Raw genomic sequence first — 18,742 nt, 5'->3', positions numbered from 1 at the left:
ATAAATTGAAATCCACTCATAGCTCTTTCAAAATACGCATTTCCACAAACTTTCTTAAGACTTCTCATATATGTATGTGTCTAACTCAAGATATACTCCAATAAAATGGCAGAGTAATATTTAAATTTAAGAAAAAAATAGCAAAATACTAACAAAATATAGTAACACTTGGATAATGTATCTACAATGGACTATGGGAAAGAATCTTTGAGAAAGTTGGCTCACTGTGCCTGCTCACAAGGTCTACTGAAGCCTGGGATACCTTTCCACCAAGAACAGAATGCGAAGGGATGTTCTTGATGGAGGGTTCTCTCTACTCAGGAGCTAAGTAGAGGTGAGGTTTTTCCTGTCTTGCTTCTCTACTCTCACCTCCTCCCAACAGAAGGTTCAAGTGGAGAATGAGGGACAGTGACACCATATGTTTTGAGCAGTAAAGATGAATAGTGAATGAGTAGAAGTAGTTAACTAATTGGAACTATTTCAAATGGCTTTTCACTAAAAGCTAGCCAATTTGAAATATGATTACATGAGCAAGTTATTAAGATATGAAGAATAACACTTTAAAAACTAATTTCAGGGTCAGCACAGTGGCATAGTGGGTAAAGCCACAACCTGCAGTGCTGACATCCCATAAGGGCACCAATTTGAGTCCCAGCTGTTCCACTACTGATGCAGCTCTCTGTTATGGCCTGGGAAAGCAGTAGAAGATGACCCAAGACGTTGGGCCCCCATTTTCATGCTGATCTGGAAGAAGGTCCTGGTTCCAACGGCAAAAAGGAAGACCTTTCTCTCTGTCTCTCTCTCTCACTGTCCACTCTGCCTGTCAAAAAATTAAAAAAAAAAAGAAGGTCCTGGTTCCTGGATTCTTATCAGCCCATTTCTGGCTGTTGCTGCCATTTGGAGAGTGAACCAGTGGATAAGAAGACCTCTCACTCTCTCTGCCTCTACCTCTCTGTAACTCTACCTTTCAAACAAATAAATAATTATAAAAAATACTGTAACTTCAAACAATGCTTTAACAGTTTAACAGTTTGAAATGTTGCTGCTGTTTGCTTGCCTAACCATTCCATCATGACCTCTTAAGGAGACGACTTCCTGTAATAAGTTCCTCACCAAATAATTTTGTGAACTCTCTTGTGGGGGGTAATCCTGGAGCTGTCTGAAGAGGTTATTGGAACTATATGCAGTCCCTTTCAAGGTTCTAGTCAGTGAATGCCTTGATGAGAGCTTCTTTGATTTATGTTTCTTGAGAATCTACTATAAAAATTTGTGTTAGCAAAAATTTCTGTTGGTAAAGGTACTTGTCATTAGGGACAACTGGGAAGGCCTACTAGGTAGATGGCCAAATGATAAAATTCTTGCTACCACTAAACTAATTAATACTTGTAACAGGAGACGGGGAGGAATCAAGCTTGGTTCTTCACTATCACCTTCCAATGATCTATTTACCTAATGAGGACTACCTATGCCAGTGGCAAAGCTGGATACACCATTCGCAGGAAGTATTTCCTGGGAAAATCCTGGAGGAAGGAGGTCACTCTAGCAATTGGAGACTGGTGATTATCTCATTCTTTATTCTGTCACACATTTCAGCCTACTTGTTCTGAGCCAAGTAGCCAGTGTTTCCAGAAAGCTGAAGAATGAGAGGTAAAAGGACTTGCATATACCTCTATGTTTGAATGGCCCCAAACCAAGGATTTCATAGAGAATTTCACTATGATTCTCTGGGGCTCTTTACAAACTTTTTAAGTAGACAGAATCTGAACCTAGTCTGCTTTGAACAGTGCTAATGCCCTTGTGTCATAAACACAAACAGATTTTGAATAATACTAGTATTTTTCAGACCACCACAGAAGAGACTAGAACAGTTGAAGCAGAAACATAGCACTCCATTTACAGGGGGAAGTAGTTATTTTTAGATGCACATTAGCCAAAGAGGAGAACAAAGCCAAGACCTACTATTAGGCCCTTCCAGTGGCATCTTTTACCTTAACACATTTATGTGAATGTCCATGTATAAGGTCACAAGACTTCAAACAGTGGATGCTTGCAAGCCCCTTTTCTTCTCTGGATATCAGATTTCCAACTTATAAAATGGGGATAGAAAGGAACCAGAGCTTTTTTCTGGTACAGATTATTGAAGGATATTGCTTATCTTCCTTACCCCCTGATGCTATGAATATGAGTCAGAGGAGACTCACTACCTGCAAATTCAGTACATATTTTCGCCAATGCAATCCAATGATGAGCATCTTGTCTGTCCTTGTGTGGTTGCATGATCCTGGACTTAGGCCAAAGGTAGGAGGTTCTACCTCATCAGATGTGATTTACTGAATAATGGATTTTGAAGGGGGACATGACAGGGTTTTACAAAGTAACTACCGACCCTCAAGAATGTAACTAAGTTTTTTCCTTTGAAAGAGAGGTATATATAGGTGCTTTCTGGAAAGGGAATACAGGTCAACCTAGATGGACAACAAGAAAAGGACCCTCACCTATTACTCTCTTATGAGTCTATGCAAATTTACTTTTTTTGTGCTGCTGTTCACCTAATACAAGAGCCTGTGGATTATGTGTAAAAATTGCTGTTCTTGAAATCTCAGTATTGAATACTAACTAGAGTATTTAATTGGATATTTTCTGGCTTGGGAATTGCACAAAGCTGATAATTATGTTTGTAGAATGTATTCCTAAATATATTAGGTATGCCCAACTTCTATTGAAGCTTCTAGGAACTTCTTGTATCCAAAGAATGCTGTGGAGTGTTAGATTTGATACCTCATGGGAAATGTTGCAGGCAAACAGCTCTCTACTCCCATCTACTAGAAATCCCTATTCGGTTTTAGGTCTGAATAATGGTTGCTTTATTTTTTTAAGAAATGATATCAATATTGGAGCTAAAATTTAAAGAAAAAGAAAATTAAAAATCTGTGTGTATCAGTGTAAATTTAACTTTGTAAAAAAATGTTTTATATCTTCATCAAATCAATGGCTAAGAATGTTACAGTACTGTAGTTCTTATGATCCATTATTACTTTAAAATGTACTCAGTTATTGTTTATAGCCATTATCTATATTCCCACTGAACTAGGGTCTTTTTGCCTTTTCTTTGTTAAATTTATTTGGTGAAGTGTTAAGAATTTTTACTATAATGTAAATTTAACATATGTTATGTCAAAAACTACAAAAAAAGACATAAAGGAAGAAAGGAGGAGGGGAGAGATGAAGGAGAGAGGGAGAGAAGAAGGAAATACCATTTTCTTAGAATTGTATCTACAAATCACATTGAATCTGTTATAAACTAATTAAAATTAGAACAAAAAATAAAGGACATTCAGATAAAAGTTCACCAAGTAATGTTCACAGGTTGATTGCTGGGGTCTGAATATCATGGAGGTCCCAGTTTCTGATTAGAGGTTCTACAGGTCTTTGAGGGGCTACCAGAGGTTTATCATTGTAGTAGCCATGAATGAAATAATAATGGGCCAAGTTGGTAAAGGGCATATATAGAATGACTAAGGATGTTGCTGTGCTAGACACATCTGAGTGAGTTGGTAAGTGTTAAATGTCAAGAGAAATGGGATAGAAACATCCTGTTGTCTCTCCATTCAGACCCAAGAGCATGGATTTGGCAATCTGTGTCCCAAAACAGTGTAACGAATTGAGATTCTTTGCTAAAATTTCTTTTTTCTCTTCTTTCATTCTCCAATATCATAGTAATATTGTTACCATGACATGAATGTGAAAAGCACTGCTGATTTTTTAAGGAAAGACAGTGGTCTGAAAATGGATGATGGAGGAAGAGTGCTACTAGTAGGTTACATGGGTATAGTGCTGTAGTGAACCACAAAGTTATAATCAGGAGGTGGGCTGTGACATTCGAGGGTGGGATCCAGAGGCAGGAGGCAAGTCTCTTCCATTTGATCTTCCTCTTCAAGCTCAGGGGCTGAATGATATTTCACAAGCTCCAGATCTGTCTCCATTAGAAAGGACTCCTTGCTCTTGTTGACATCTCTTGGGCTGGTAAGAAATAAAAAGAAAAATGAATAGTTAAAAACTCATGGTTTGTAAGATAGAAATGCATCTTATAGTCAGAGGGGTACTGGAGGCTGATAGATATCGAAGAACCCTGTAGTTTCTTTTTAAATAAATAGTTTCTCAAGATGTTGAAATAGGGAGAGAGTTCACTGCTCTAGTCTAGGGGAAAATAGTTTTAAAAAGTGGAGAGAGTACCATCTCAGGGAAAAGTTAGGGAGAAAACTGTAGTGGAAAGTTAGAGCAATGCTGTGGATCCACATGGAGGGTGTGGACATGAGGCATAAACATGGAGAGAACACAGGATCCCAGCAGCCAAGAGCTTCAGCACCAGCTATGGAGAGTGAGATGAAACCTGGCTGCAGCAACCTAAGCCTGAGTCTGGCTGGGAGAATTAAAGGGGGTTAGGAACATGTGACTGTGGGAGCCTGGTGTGCTGGGACTGTGAAAACACTGTGACTTTGTGGGAGGGCATACAGTGTGGCTGGTTCTCTGGGCAGTCGCTCTAGGTGGGTCCACACATAAGGGGGCTCAGTGATTGCCTGGGGAGGGTCATTGTTGTAGGATTCATGTCACAGTGAGGACTACATGGCTCCTTTATATGGTTCTGGATGAATATTGCACATACTGGGGCTAATGCCCGAGCATTGGTAGCCTTGGAGGAGAGAAAGTGAGCATGAGACTATGACAACAAAGTTGATCAAACCCACTCCTCTGATTTAAAAAAAAGAGATTTACCACATCAAACATAGGTGTTACCTTGAACACTCTCCATGCCCTGAAGCACTGAACAGAGCTCAATGGCTAAACCCAGCACACGTCTCTGGGTATTCACTGAAAGAGATGACTGTCCACTAAACCTAAGAGTCTTAGTCCAAAGATAAAACCAAAAATCCAAACATAGACCTACCAATTGACCCAGCCATCCCACCTCTGGGAATTTACCAGAGGGAAATGAAATCAATAAACAAAGGAGTTATCTGTACCTCCATGTTTATTGCAGCTCAATCCACAATAGCTAACAAGGAATCAACCTAAATGCCCATCAATTGAAACATGGATAAAGAAATTATGGAATATGTACACTATGGAATACTACACAGTGGTTAAAAAAATGAAATCTGGTCATTTGCAACAAAATGGATGAATTTGGAAAACAACATACTTAGTGAGATAAACCAGTCCCAAAGGGGCAAATACCATATGTTTTCTCTGATCTGTGAGAACTGATAGAAGTGAAATTGACACTTTGAGAAGAGATGACTTGAGCTGCCCTTATCTTGAATGTCGAGGAACAGTTTCATTTTTTAATTTTTTTTTTCTTCATACTATTTGTTGAATCCTTTACTTAATATAGTTAATCATGTGTGTATAAAGTCAATTTAAAATAGATCTCGGTAAAAAATAAGAGTGAGAGGCTAGCGCCGTGGCTTAACAGGCTAATCCTCCGCCTTGCGGTGCCGGCACACCGGGTTCTAGTCCAGGTTGGAGCACCGGATTCTGTCCCAGTTGCTTCTCTTCCAGGCTAGCTCTCTGCTGTGGCCCGCGAGTGCAGTGGAGGATGGCCCAAGTGCTTGGGCCCTGCACCCGCATGGGAGACCAGGAGAAGCACCTGGCTCCTGGCTTCGGATCAGCGAGATGCGCCGGCTGCAGCGCCCATTGGAGGGTGAACCAACAGCAAAAAGGAAGACCTTTCTCTCTGTCTCTCTCTCTCTCACTATCCACTCTGCCTGTCAAAAAAAAAAATAAGATTGAGAATAAAAAAGTGAGGAAGAAGTTTGTAACTGTAAAGCTGTATAGTTCTGCATGCATTCCTACAGACTTACTTCTAAAGGTACAGTTTAAAAACTTGTCATGGGACTCCAAATCCCATTAAGCATTGTGGTAAAAATGCCATCTTAAATATTGAAGTGATAAAATTAAGTGTTAAAGTGAACATACATACAGGATTGAATATTAAAGTAATCATATAAATAGGATCAAGTGCCTTTAAATAATAATAGAAATAAAAAGGAGAGAATGCTCCAACATGGGAAGCAGTCAACACAGCAGACTCTTAGAATGACAATCACTTTTAAGTAACACTCTGACCTCAGAATCAGCATTTAAGGCTTCCTGGTCTGGCTGAAAAGCCCATGAGAGCATTTCAGGCACTGAAAGCCAAGACACTGTGGCAAAAATTGTTCTACATGAAGGAAATCTGTGAGTGAGACCCCAGCAGAAAGAAGTGGCCATCAAAGAAGGATGTACTTTTCTCTAAATGGAGGAGAGACCTTCCACTTTGCTTATGGACTTGTTCAAATACTGACACAGTTTTTGGACTCAAAAGGCTTCCATAGCCTAGACAGATCATGTCAAGAGCCTTGGGTGGTCACTGACATCATACATAAGAGTGTTAATTGTTAAATTAACAACAGGAGTCACTGTGCTAACTTCCCATGCTGGAACTCAGAACTCAATGAGTTGTATTATGGGAGTTAACTATAAAACTAGTCCTCAATTTGTCTGTGTGTGTGTGCGTGTGTGTGTGACTTGTTGAAATCTTTACTTAGTATAGACTTAGTCTTCTGTGTACAAAGGTAATTGAAAATTAATCACGGGGGCTGTGGAGCCAAGATGACAGAATAGTGAGGGCTCACACTGATAGTACAGGAAAAGATAGTTTAATAAAAGTGGAGTTACTGTAGTCTCAGGAAATGGCTCGGGAAAAAATTGCAGAGGAAACTCTCCCGGATCTACTGGATGTAACACGGAGGGCCTACGGGGAGATCAAGGATGCCCACGGCACGGAGGACAGCCTTGGAGTCTGCATGACAGTGCTGGAAGGGGAGGTGAGATAAAAACCTCGGTAACCCGAGACATTGCCGGGGAAAAGCAGAAAGAGCCTAGAGGGAATGAGACTGGAAGCCCCACTGCGGAAAGTTCACCAGGCTGACTGGAGGAGAGAAAAAAAAACAAATAAATAAAGGGAACCGGAACGGACACTAGCCTCTCTCTCCACTCACCTTACAAAGCCGAGCAAGACAAAGAGCAGGCGCCATTTTGGACATACATAAAGTGGCGCCTGCCATCAGCCAAGCAGAAAAACCTGACTCTGATGGGGAGAAATAACAGGAGGTTAGGACCTAGTGAAAGTGTGGAGCTAACGAAATGAGACTGAAAATCTGAGGGTAGGTGTGAGAACTCACTGAGTACACAAACTCTGTAACCTTGGCAACCTGGTGAGAGACTGTGGAGAAATTTGAGACCACACTGAGGGCTGCATAGATCCTTTGTGTGGTCCTGGGGTAGAGCAGAAAATTACCCACAGGAGCCAGATTTCATACATCAACTACCCTCAATTCAACTCAGCTGTGCAGAATTACTTCCCTTCTGAGTCAAAAAAGAGAGAGAGAGAGAGAGCAAGAGAGAGAACAACCTGGGTGAGTCACCTTTTTGCACACCCTTAACCCTGAAGAACCAAACAGAGCTCTCTGGCCACACCCATCACAGCCTCTAAGGATCCATCAAAGCAGACAGTCCACTCAATATAGAGCCAAAGTATAACGAGAAAAAACAGAACAGCAAAGAAACCAAAGAATATCTCCAATATGCCAAACAACAAATGCAAAAACCGAGGTAACAAGAGCAAGGAAGACACTATGACACCCCCAAATGAAAAAGACTGCCCAATTCAAGATTATGAAGATGATGAGATAGAAGAAATGCAAGAAGCAGATCTCAAAAAATTGATAAGAACATTAAGAAGTTCTCAAAAACAAACTCTTGAACTACAGAAATCCTTAATGGACAGGATAGAAAATCTCTCTCATGAAAATGAAATATTAAGGAGGAATCAAAATGAAATGAAACAACTAGGAGAACATGAAACTGTGATAGTGATGAGAAATCATAATGAAATGAAGAATTCAATAGACAAACATATTAGAGAGCCATAAAAACAGAATGGGTGAAGCAGAAGAGAGAATATCGGAATTAGAAGACAGAGAACACATTATAATTAAACTAACCACAGTGAAACATAAAGAAAAGATTCTAAAATGTGCAAGAGAGAAATGTCAGATTACTCTCAGAGGATCTCCAATTAGACTCACAGCAGACTTCTCATCAGAAACCCTATAGGCAAGGAGAGAATGGCGAGATATAGCCCAGGCACTAAGAGAGAAAAACTGCCAGCCCAGAATATTATATCCTGCAAAGCTCTCATTTGTGAATGAAGGTGAAATAAAGACCTTTCACAGCATACAGAAATTGAAAGAATTTCTCGCCACTCGTCCAGCCCTGCAAAAAATGCTTAAAGATGTGCTACACACAGAAACATAGAAACATGGTCATTATATGAAAGAAGGTAAAGGAAGAAAACCACCCAATAAAAGATCATAGGAAGTTCAAAGCGTATACTAGAAAATATCTTTGGGTAAATGGCAGGGCAAAATCACTACTTATCAAGAGTCACATTGAACGTTAATGGACTCAACTCTCCAGTTAAAAGGTATAGACTGGCTGAATGGATGAAGGAACAAATCCCATCTATTTGCTGCTTACAAGAAACACATCTTTGCAACAAAGATGCATGCAGACTGAAAGTGAAAGGCTGGAAAAAGATATTCCATGCCAACAGAAATCAAAAAAGCAGGTGTAGCCATATTAATATCAGACAAAATAAACTTTAACACAAAAACTGCTAAGAGAGACAAAGAGGGGCACTATATAATGCTTAAGGGTTCAATTCTACAGGAAGATGTAACTATTATAAATGTATATGCACCTAATTACAGGGCACCACACCGGTTTATTTAAAATGTATGTTAAGGGACCCAAAGGGAGATTTAGACCCCAATACAATAGTACTGGGGGACTTCAATACTCCACTCTCAGAAATAGACAGACCAACCGGACAGAAGATCAACAAGGAAATAGCAGATTTAAATGACACTATAGCCGAAATGGATCTAACAGATATCTACAGAACTTTCAATCATACATCTAAAGATTTTACATTCTTCCCAGCAGTGCATGGAACCTTCTCTAGGATTGACCACATACTAGGCCATAAAGCAAGTCTCAGCAAATTTAAAAGAATTAGAATCATACCATGCAGCTTCTCAGACCACAGCTGAATGAAGGTGGAAATTAGCAACTCAGGAATCCCTAGAGAGTATGCAAACACATGGAGACTGAACAACAGGCTCCTGAATGAACACTGGGTCACAGAAGAAATCAAAAGGGAAACCAAAAACTTTCTGGGAGTAAATGAGGATAACGACACAACATATCAAAACTTATGGGATATGGCAAAAGCCGTGTTGAGAGGAAAGTATATAGCAATAGGTGCCTACATCAACAAATTAGAAAGGCACCAAATAAATGAGCTTTCAATGCATCTCAAGTATCTAAAAAGCTGCAGCAAACCAGACCCAAATCTAGTAGGATAAGAGAAATTATTAAAATCAGAGAAAAAATTAACAGGATTGAATAAAAAAAATACAAAAAATCAACCAAGCAAAGAGCCGGTTTTTTTGAAAAAAAATGAATAAAATTGACACACCATTGGCTCAACTAACTAAAAAAAGAAAAGACCCAAATCAATGAAATCAGAGGAAATGTAACAACAGACACCACAGAAATAAAAAGAATCATCAGAAGTTACTGCAAAGAGTTGTATGCCAGCAAACAGGGAAATCTATCATAAATGGATAGATTCCTGGACACATGCAATCTACCTAAATTGAACCAAGAAGACATAGAAAAAAAAAACAGATCCATAACTGAGACAGAAATTGAAACAGTAATAAAGGCCATCCCAACAAAGAAAAGCCCAGGACCAGACGGATTCACTGCTGAATTCTATCAGACATTTAAAGAAGAACTAACTCCAATTCTTCTCAAACTATTCAGAAACATTGAAAAAGATGTAATCCTCCCAAATTCTTTCTATGAAGCCAGCATCACCTTAATACCTAAGCCAGAGAAAGATGAAGCATTGAAAGAAAATTACAGACCAATATCCCTGATGAACTTAGACGCAAAATTCTTTTTTTTTTCATTCAAAGTACAGCTTATGGGTTACAATGGCTTCCACCTCCCATAACTTCCCTCCCACCTGCAACCCTCCCCTTTCCCGCTCCCTCTCCCCTTCCATTCACATCAAGATTCTTTTTGAATTCTCTTTATATACAGAGGATCAGTTTAGTATATATTAGGTAAAGATTTCAACAGTTTGCCCCCATATAGCAACACGAAATGAAAAAAATACTGTTGGAGTACTAGCTATAGCACTAAATAACAGTGTACAGCTCATTAAAGACAGAGATCCTACATAATGTATTTTTCTTAAAAATTAATTAATTTTCTATGCCATTTCCAATTTAACACCAGGGTTTTTTTTCATTTCCAATTCTCTTTATATACAGAAGATCGATTCAGTATATAATTAGTAAAGATCTCATCAGTTTGTACCAACACAGAAACACAAAGTGTAAAAATACTGTTTCAGTACTAGTTATACCATCACTGCACATTAGACAACACATTAAAGACATATCCCACATGGGATGTAAGTACACAGTGACTCCTGTTGCTGACTTAACAATTTGACACTCCTGTCCATGGCATCAGTAATCTCTCTAGGCTCTAGTCATGAGTTGCCATGGCTATGGAAGCCTTTAGAGTTCGCTGACTTTGATCTTATTCTGCTAGGGTCATAGTCAAAGTGGAAGTTCTCTCCTCCCTTCGGAGAAAGGTACCTCCTTCTTTGATGGCCCCATTCTTTCCACTGGGATCTCACTAACAGAGATCTTTCATTTAGGTCTTCTTCTTTTTTTTTCTTTTCCATGGTATCTTGGCTTTCCATGCCTACAATACTCTCATGGGCTCTTCAGCCAGATCTGAATGCCTCAAGGGCTGATTCTGAAGCCAGAGTGTTGTTTAGGACATCTGCCATTCTGAGTCTGCAGTGTATCCCGCTTCCCATGTTGGATCGTTCTCTCCCATTTTGATTCTATCAGTTAGTATTAGCAGACACTTGTTAGACGCAAAATTCTTCAATAAAATTCTCGCCAACAGAATACAACAACACATCAGAAAGATCATCCACCCAGACCAAATGGGATTTATCCCTGGTAGGCAGGGATGGTTCAATTTTGGCAAATCAATCAATGTGATACAACACATTAAGAAACTGCAGAAGAAAAACCATATGATTATCTCAATAGATACAGGGAAAGCATTTTATAAATAGAAACACCAGAAATCAATCCAAAATCTACAGCCAACTTATATTTAATCAAGGATCTAAAACCAATTCCTGGAACAAGGGCAATCTATTCAATAAATGGTGCTGGGAAAACTGGTTTTCCACATGCAGAAGCTTGAAGCAAGACTCCAACCTTACACCTTACACGAAAATCCACTCAACATGGATTAAAGACCTAAATCTATGACCCGACACCTTCAAATTATTAGAGAGCATTGGAGAAACCCTGCAAGATATTGGCACCAGCAAATTCTTCTGGGAAAATACCCTGGAGGTGCAGGCAGTCAAAGCCAAAATTAACTATTGCGATTTCACCAAATTGAGAAGTTTCTGTACTTCAAAAGAAACAGTCAGGAGCATAAAGAGCCAACCGACAGAATGGGAAAAAATATTTGCAAACTATGCCAAAGATAAAGGATTAATAACCAGAATCTACAAAGAGATGAAGAAACTCTACAATAACAAGACAAACAACCCACTTGAGAGATGGGCCAAGGACCTCAATAGACATTTTTCAAAAGAGGAAATCCAAATGGCCAACAGACACGTGAAAAAATGTTCAAGATCACTAGCCGTCAGGGAAATGCAAATCAAAACCACAATGAGGTTTCACCTCACCCTGGTGAGAATGGCTCACATTCAGAAATCTACCAACAATGGATGCTGGCATGGATATAGGGAAAGAGGCACACTAAGCCACTGTTGGTGGGTATGGAAACTGGTAAAGCCATATAGAAGTCAGTCTGGAGATTCCTCAGAAACCTGAATATAGCCCTACCATTCAACCCAGCCATCCCACTCCTTGGAATTTACCCAAAGGAAATTAAATTGGCAAGCAAAAAAGCTGTCTGCACCTTAATGTTTATTGCAGCTCAATTCACAATATTTAAGACCTGGAGTCAACCTAAATGCCCATCAACAGTAGACTGGATAAAGAAAATAGTGATATGTACTCTATAGAATACTGTACAGCAGTCAAAAACGATGAAATCCAGTAATTTGCAACAAAATGGAGGAATCTGGAAAACATCATGCTGAGTGAAATAAGCCAGTCCCAAAGGGATAAATATCATATGTTCTCCCTGATTGGTGACAACTGACCGAGCACCAAAAAGGAAAACTGTTTAAGTGAAATGGACACCGTGAAACACGGTGACTTGATCAGCCCTTGCCCTGACTGTTGATGAACAACTTAACACTTTATCCCTCTTAGTATTTGTTTTTGTTTGTTCTACTTAATGCTATTGGTTGAATTCTGTAATTAATACACAGTTATTCTTAAGTGTTGAAACTTTGCTGAAAAATGATCCCTGTTAAATATAAGAGTGGGAATAAGAAAGGGAGATGTACAATTTGTGACATGCCTCAAGCTGATTTGCCCCAAACGGTAGAGTTAGAAACATACCAGGTGATTATAATTCAATCCCATCAAGGTTGCATGTACCAATGCCATCTCACTAGTCCAAGTGATCAATTTCTGTTCACAATTGATCATAATGATAGAACCAAGAGTCAAAGGGATCACATAAACAAGACTAGTATCTGAGTAATACTAATCGATAGAATAAAAAAGGGAGAGAATGATCCAACATGGGAAGTGGGATACACAGCAGACTCATAGAATGGCAGAAGTCCTAAACAGCACTCTGCCCTCAGAATCAGCCCTTAAGGCATTCAGATCAGGCTGAAAAGCCCATGAGAGTATTTCAGGCATGGAAAGCCAAGACACTCTGTCAAAAAAAAATGACTTAAATGAAGGATCTCTGTGAGTAAGATCCCAGTGGAAGGAACGGGCCATCAAAGGAGGAGGTACCTTTCTCTGAAGGGAGGAGAGAACTTCCACTTTGACTATGACATTGTCTAAATATGATAGAAGTCGGTGAACTCAAAAGGCTTCCATATCCTTAGCATTTCATGACAAGCGCCTAGGGTGATTACTGGTGCCACAAACTAGAGTGTCAATTTGTTGGGTCAACAGGAGTCACTGTGCACTTACTCCTCATGTGGGATCTCTGTCCTTAATGTGCTGTACATTGTGATTTAATGCTATAACTAGTACTCAAACAGTATTTTTCACTTTGTGTTTCTATGTGGGTGCAAACTGTTGAAATCTTTACTTAATATATACTGAATTGATCTTTATATATAAAGAGAATTGAAAATGAATCTTGATGTGAATGGAAGGGGAGAGGGAGCGGGAAAGGGGAGGGTTGCGGGTGGGAGGGAAGTCATGGGGGGGAGAGCCATTGTAATCCATATGCTGTACTTTGGAAATTTATGTTCATTAAATAAATGTAAAAGCAAAGAAAAGGAAATTAATCACAATGGAGAAAGGGACCGGCAAGGCCAGAGGGAGGAGGAGGAAGTGTGAGAGTTTGGGTAGAAAGGCAGGTATGTTGGGATGAATAACTATATTTCTAGGGGCCAGCACTGTGGCGTAGCAGGATAAAGCCCCAACCTGAAATGCTGGCAACCCATATGGGTGTCGGTTCTAGTCTCGGCTGCTCCTCTTCTGATCCAGCTCTCTACTACGGGCTGGGAAAGCAGTAGAAGATGGCCCAAGTTTTTGGGCCCTTGCACCCACATGGGAGACCCAGAAGAAGCTTCTGGCTCCTGACTTCAGATTGGCTCAGCTCCAGCCTTGTTGCAATTTGGAGAGTGAACCAGCAAATGGAAGATTCGGAAGATTCTCTCTCTCTCTCTCTCTCTCTCTCTCTCTCTCTCTCTTTCTGTTTCTGGATTTCAAATAAATAAAAATAAATCTTTTTTTAAAAAAAAACTGTATTTCTACAGTTGTACTTAGGAATTTGTATTCCTTAAAAAAATTAAGAGGCCAGCACCATGGTGCAGTAGGTTAGTCTTCTACCTGCTGTGCCAGCATCCCATATGGGCACCGGGTCTAGTCCCAGTTGCTCCTCTTCCAGTCCAGCTCTCTGCTGTGGCCCCGGAGGGCAGTGGAGGATGGCCCAAGTGCTCGGGCCCCTGCACCCACATGGGAGACCAGGAAGAAGCATCTGGCTCCTGGTTTCAGATCAGTGTAGCACTAGCCATAGGGGCCATTTGGGGAGTGAACCAACGGAAGGAAGACCTTTCTCTCTGTCTTTCTCTCTCACTGTCTATAACTCTGTCAAATAAAAAAAAATTAAATTAAATTAAGAAATATCCAAGGCAAAAAAAAACAAGTATATCCACAAATCCCTCAAAAATGCAGAAATTCAAAAATCAAAAATAAGGAAGACAGCATGATGCCCTCAAAGGAACACAACATTCAATACTGGAGAATGAAGGTAAACAGATTGAAGACATGCTGGAAATGGAATTAAAAAAATTGATCATAGGATTACTTAGGAGTTATCAGAAGCAAGTCCACAAATTAAAGAAATCCATCCAAGATATGAACGAAATTTACTCCCATGCCTACAGAACTTTTCATCCTACAGTTGCAGAATATACATTCTGCTCACCAGTGCCTGGAACTTTCAATAGGATAGATACAATGCTAGGACATAAATCAAATCTCAGCAAATTCAAAAAAAATCAAAATCATACCATGCATCTTCTCTGACCATAATGGGATGAAGCTGAAAATCATCAACTCAAGAATTTCTAGAACATATGTAAACACATGGAGACTGAATAATATGTTTCTGAATGAATAGTGGGTCACAGAAGAATTTGAAAGAGAAATAAAAAATGCCTAGAAGCAAATGACGATGACATACAATATATCAAAGCTAATGGGAGTGGGCAAAAGCAGTGTTAAGAGGGAAGTTTATAGCATTGGTGCCTACATCAAGAAATGGGAAAGACACCAAATAAATGAGCTATCATTGCATCTCAAGGACCTAGAAAAATAATGACAAACTCAAAATTAATAGGAGAAAATATTTAAAATTAGAGAAGAAATAAACAAGATTTTTTTTTAAAATCATAAAAGATCAATGAAATGAAGAACTGTTTTTTGAAAAAGATAAACAAAATTGATACACTATGGCCCAACTAATCAAAAAAGAGGGAGAAGACCCAAATCAATAAAATGAGAGATGAAAAAGGAAATATAACAAAATATATCACATAGGTAAAATGAATAATCAGGAATTACTAAAAAGAGCTGTAGACCAACAAATTGGAAAATTTAAAAGAAATGGATAGATTTCTGGGCACATACAACCTACCTAAATTGAGACATGAATGACTGAAAACCTAAACAGAACAATATCCAAGATGGAGATTGAATCATTCATAAAGACCCTCCAAACAAATAAAAGCCCAGGACTGGATGGCTTCTCTGCTGAATTCTACCACACACTTATAGAAGAACTAACTGCAATTCTCAAGCTATTCAAAACAATTGAAAGGGATGAAATCCTCCCAAACTTCTTCTATGAAGCCAGCATCACCTTAATTTCATATGAAACACTGAAAGAGAACTATAGACCAATTTCCCTAATGAACACAAAAATCCTCAACAAAACACTAGCCACTGAATCCAACAACACATCAGAAAGATAATTCATCCATACAAAGTGGGATTTATCCCTGGTATGTAGGGATGACTCAACATTCAGAAATCAATCAATATAATACATCATGTCAAAAAACTGAAGAACAAAAAACATATGATTATCTCAATAGATGCAGCTAAAGCATTTGATGAAATACAATATCCGTTCATTGTAAAAACTCTAAGCAAACTGGGTATAGAAGGAACATTCCTCAACACAATCAAGGCAATTTATGACAAACCCATGGCAAACATCCTATTGAATGGGGAAAAGTTGGGAGCATTCCTGCTAAGATTTGGAACAAGGCAAGGATGCCCACTCTCATCATTACTGTTCAACATAGTCCTGGACATTTTAGCCAGAGGCATTAGGCAAGAAAAAGAAATCAAAAGGATACAAACTGGGAAGGAGGAAATCAAACTACCCCTATTTGCAGATGACATGATTCTATATATAGGGGATCAAAAGACTCCACTAAGAGACTATTGGAACTAAAATCAAAACCACAATGTGGTTTCACCTCACACCTCTTAAAAAAAGAGGCAAAGATGGCGGAATAGGAAGGGAGCTCACTGATAGTCCAGGAAAAGATAGTTTAATAAAAGTGGAGATATTGTAGACTCAGGGAAGAGTTAGGGGAAAAAACTGCAGAGGAAATTCTTTTGGAATCAGAGGGACACAATGGACCTATGTGGAGGGCATGGGCACTCACAGCTCGGGAACCCAGCTGCCAAGAGAGTTTCCACTCCAATGCTGGAAAGGGAGGTGAGACGAAACCACAGTAGTCCGAGACACTGGCGGGAAAGCAGCAGGAAGAGCCTAAAGAGAACAAGGCTTGACGCCTTGTGAGGGAAAGTACACCAGCCTAACTAGAGGAGAAAAAAAATATAAAAGGGACCAGTACGGACACGATTCTCTCTCTCCATTCACCTTACAAAGGTGAGTGACACAATAGAGCAGGCACCGATTTGGATATACATAACAGCTGCGCCAGCTCAGGGCTGCACCCACCCTCAACCAAGCAGAAAAACCTGACTCTGGTGGGGAGAAATAACAGGAGACTAAGACATAGTGAATGTGTGGAGCTTATGAACCAGGACCGTGAACAAAAAAAAAAAAAAAAACTGAGGGTGTTTGGGAGAACTCACCGTGTGGCTGAGACATGCGTAGTCTCGGTGGGAGACACCACAAATTCGGGCGGCTTTGGCTAAATGGTGAGAGACATTGCAGGGGAATCTGAGCTTACACTGAGGACTGCACAGATCCTTTGTGTGGTCCTTGGGACAGAGCAGACAAATATTATACTCACTGGGGCTAGTACTCAGGCACTGATTGCCATCGAGGAGAAGAGCTCAGATGAGCGGAATTACTTCCCTTCTGAATAAAATACAAAGAGAAAGAGAGAGAGAGAGAGAGAAGATTTACCACAACAAACCTGGGTGTGTCACCTTTGGCACACCCTTAACCCTGAATAACTGAACAGGGCTCTCTGGCCACACCCATCACAAGCCTCTAAAGATTCACCAAAAGCAGACAGTTCATTAATCTAGACTCATAGTATAATGAGAAAAACCACCACAGTGGAAAAAAAGAAGAAGAAACCAAATAATATCTCCACCATGGCAAAAAAACAAATGCAAAAACCGAGGAAACAAGAACAAGGAAGACATCATGATGCTCCCAAATGAATATAACACTCCAGTACAAGATTATGAAGATAATGAGACAGAAGAAATGCAAGGTAAGGAATTAAAAAAATTTATAAGAACATTCAGAGTTCTCAAAAACAAATGCATGAACTACAGAAATCCATACAGGACAGGACATAAAATCACTCTCATGACAAAGAAATCTTAAGGAGGATTACAAATGAAATGAGGAATTTAGTAGAACATGAAATTGAGAAATTGAAGAGAAACCAAACTGAAATGAAATTTAATAGAACAAATAAAAAAATTGAGAGCCTTAAACACAGAATCAGTGAGGCAGAAGAGAGAATATCAGACTTAGAAGGCAGAGCAAAGGAAAGTATACATTAAAACCAAAGAAAAGAAGAGGAAATTAGAAATCTAAAAAATATTGTTGGGAATCTACAGGATACTATTAAAAAACCCAACATTCGAAAGATCATCAGAAAGATCATCCACCCAGACCAAGTGGGATTTATCCCTGGTATGCAGGGATGGCTCAATGTTCGCAAATCAATCAATGTGATACACCACATTAATAGATGGCAGAAGAAAAACCATATGATTCTCTCAATAGATGCAGAGAAAGCATTTGATAAAATACAACATCCTTTCATGATGAAAACTCTAAGTAAACTGGGTATGGAAGGAACATTCCTCAATACAATCAAATCAATATATGAAAAACCCACGACCAACATCCTATTGAATGGGGAAAAGTTGGAAGCATTTCCACTGAGATCTGGTACCAGACAGGGATGCCCACTATCACCACTGCTATTCTATAAAGTTCTGGAAGTTTTAGCCAGAGCTATTAGGCAAGAAAAAGAAACTAAAGGGATACAAATTGGGAAGGAAGAACTCAAACTATCCCTCTTTGCAGTTGATATGATTCTTTATTTAGGGGATCCAAAGAGCTCTACTAAGAGACTATTGGAATTCATAGAAGAGTTTGGCAAGTAGCAGGATATAAAATCAATTCACAAAAATCAACAGCCTTTGTATACAGAGGCAGTGCCACGGCTGAGGAAGAACTTCTAAGATCAATCCCATTCACAATAGCTACAAAAACAATCAAATACCTTGGAATAAACTTAACTAAGGACGTTAAAGATCTCTACGATGAGAATTACAAAACCTTAAAGAAAGAAATAGAAGAGAAGACCAAAAAAGGGAAAAATCTTCCATGCTCATGGATTGGAAGAATCAACATCATCAAAATGTCCATTCAACAAAAGCAATTTGTAGATTCAATGTAA

General features: G+C 39.3%; 1 protein-coding gene across 1 annotated transcript in view; it reads right to left on the bottom strand.

The window, feature by feature from the left end:
• Positions 1-2,846: 2,846 nt before the first annotated feature.
• Positions 2,847-18,742, bottom strand: part of LOC133752763 (vascular endothelial growth factor receptor kdr-like) — a 301,002-nt gene continuing 285,106 nt past the window's right edge. Inside the window, exon 32 of the mRNA XM_062183099.1 lies at positions 2,847-4,020. Coding sequence (XP_062039083.1) covers positions 3,819-4,020 — 202 coding nt within the window. The 3' untranslated portion in view covers positions 2,847-3,818. The remainder of the gene's footprint in view (positions 4,021-18,742) is intronic.

Source organism: Lepus europaeus, chromosome X (assembly GCF_033115175.1).
Source record: "Lepus europaeus isolate LE1 chromosome X, mLepTim1.pri, whole genome shotgun sequence".
Lineage (NCBI taxonomy): Eukaryota > Metazoa > Chordata > Mammalia > Lagomorpha > Leporidae > Lepus > Lepus europaeus.
The sequence above is the reverse complement of the archived record's forward strand: the minus strand, read 5'-3'. Positions and strand labels throughout refer to the sequence as shown.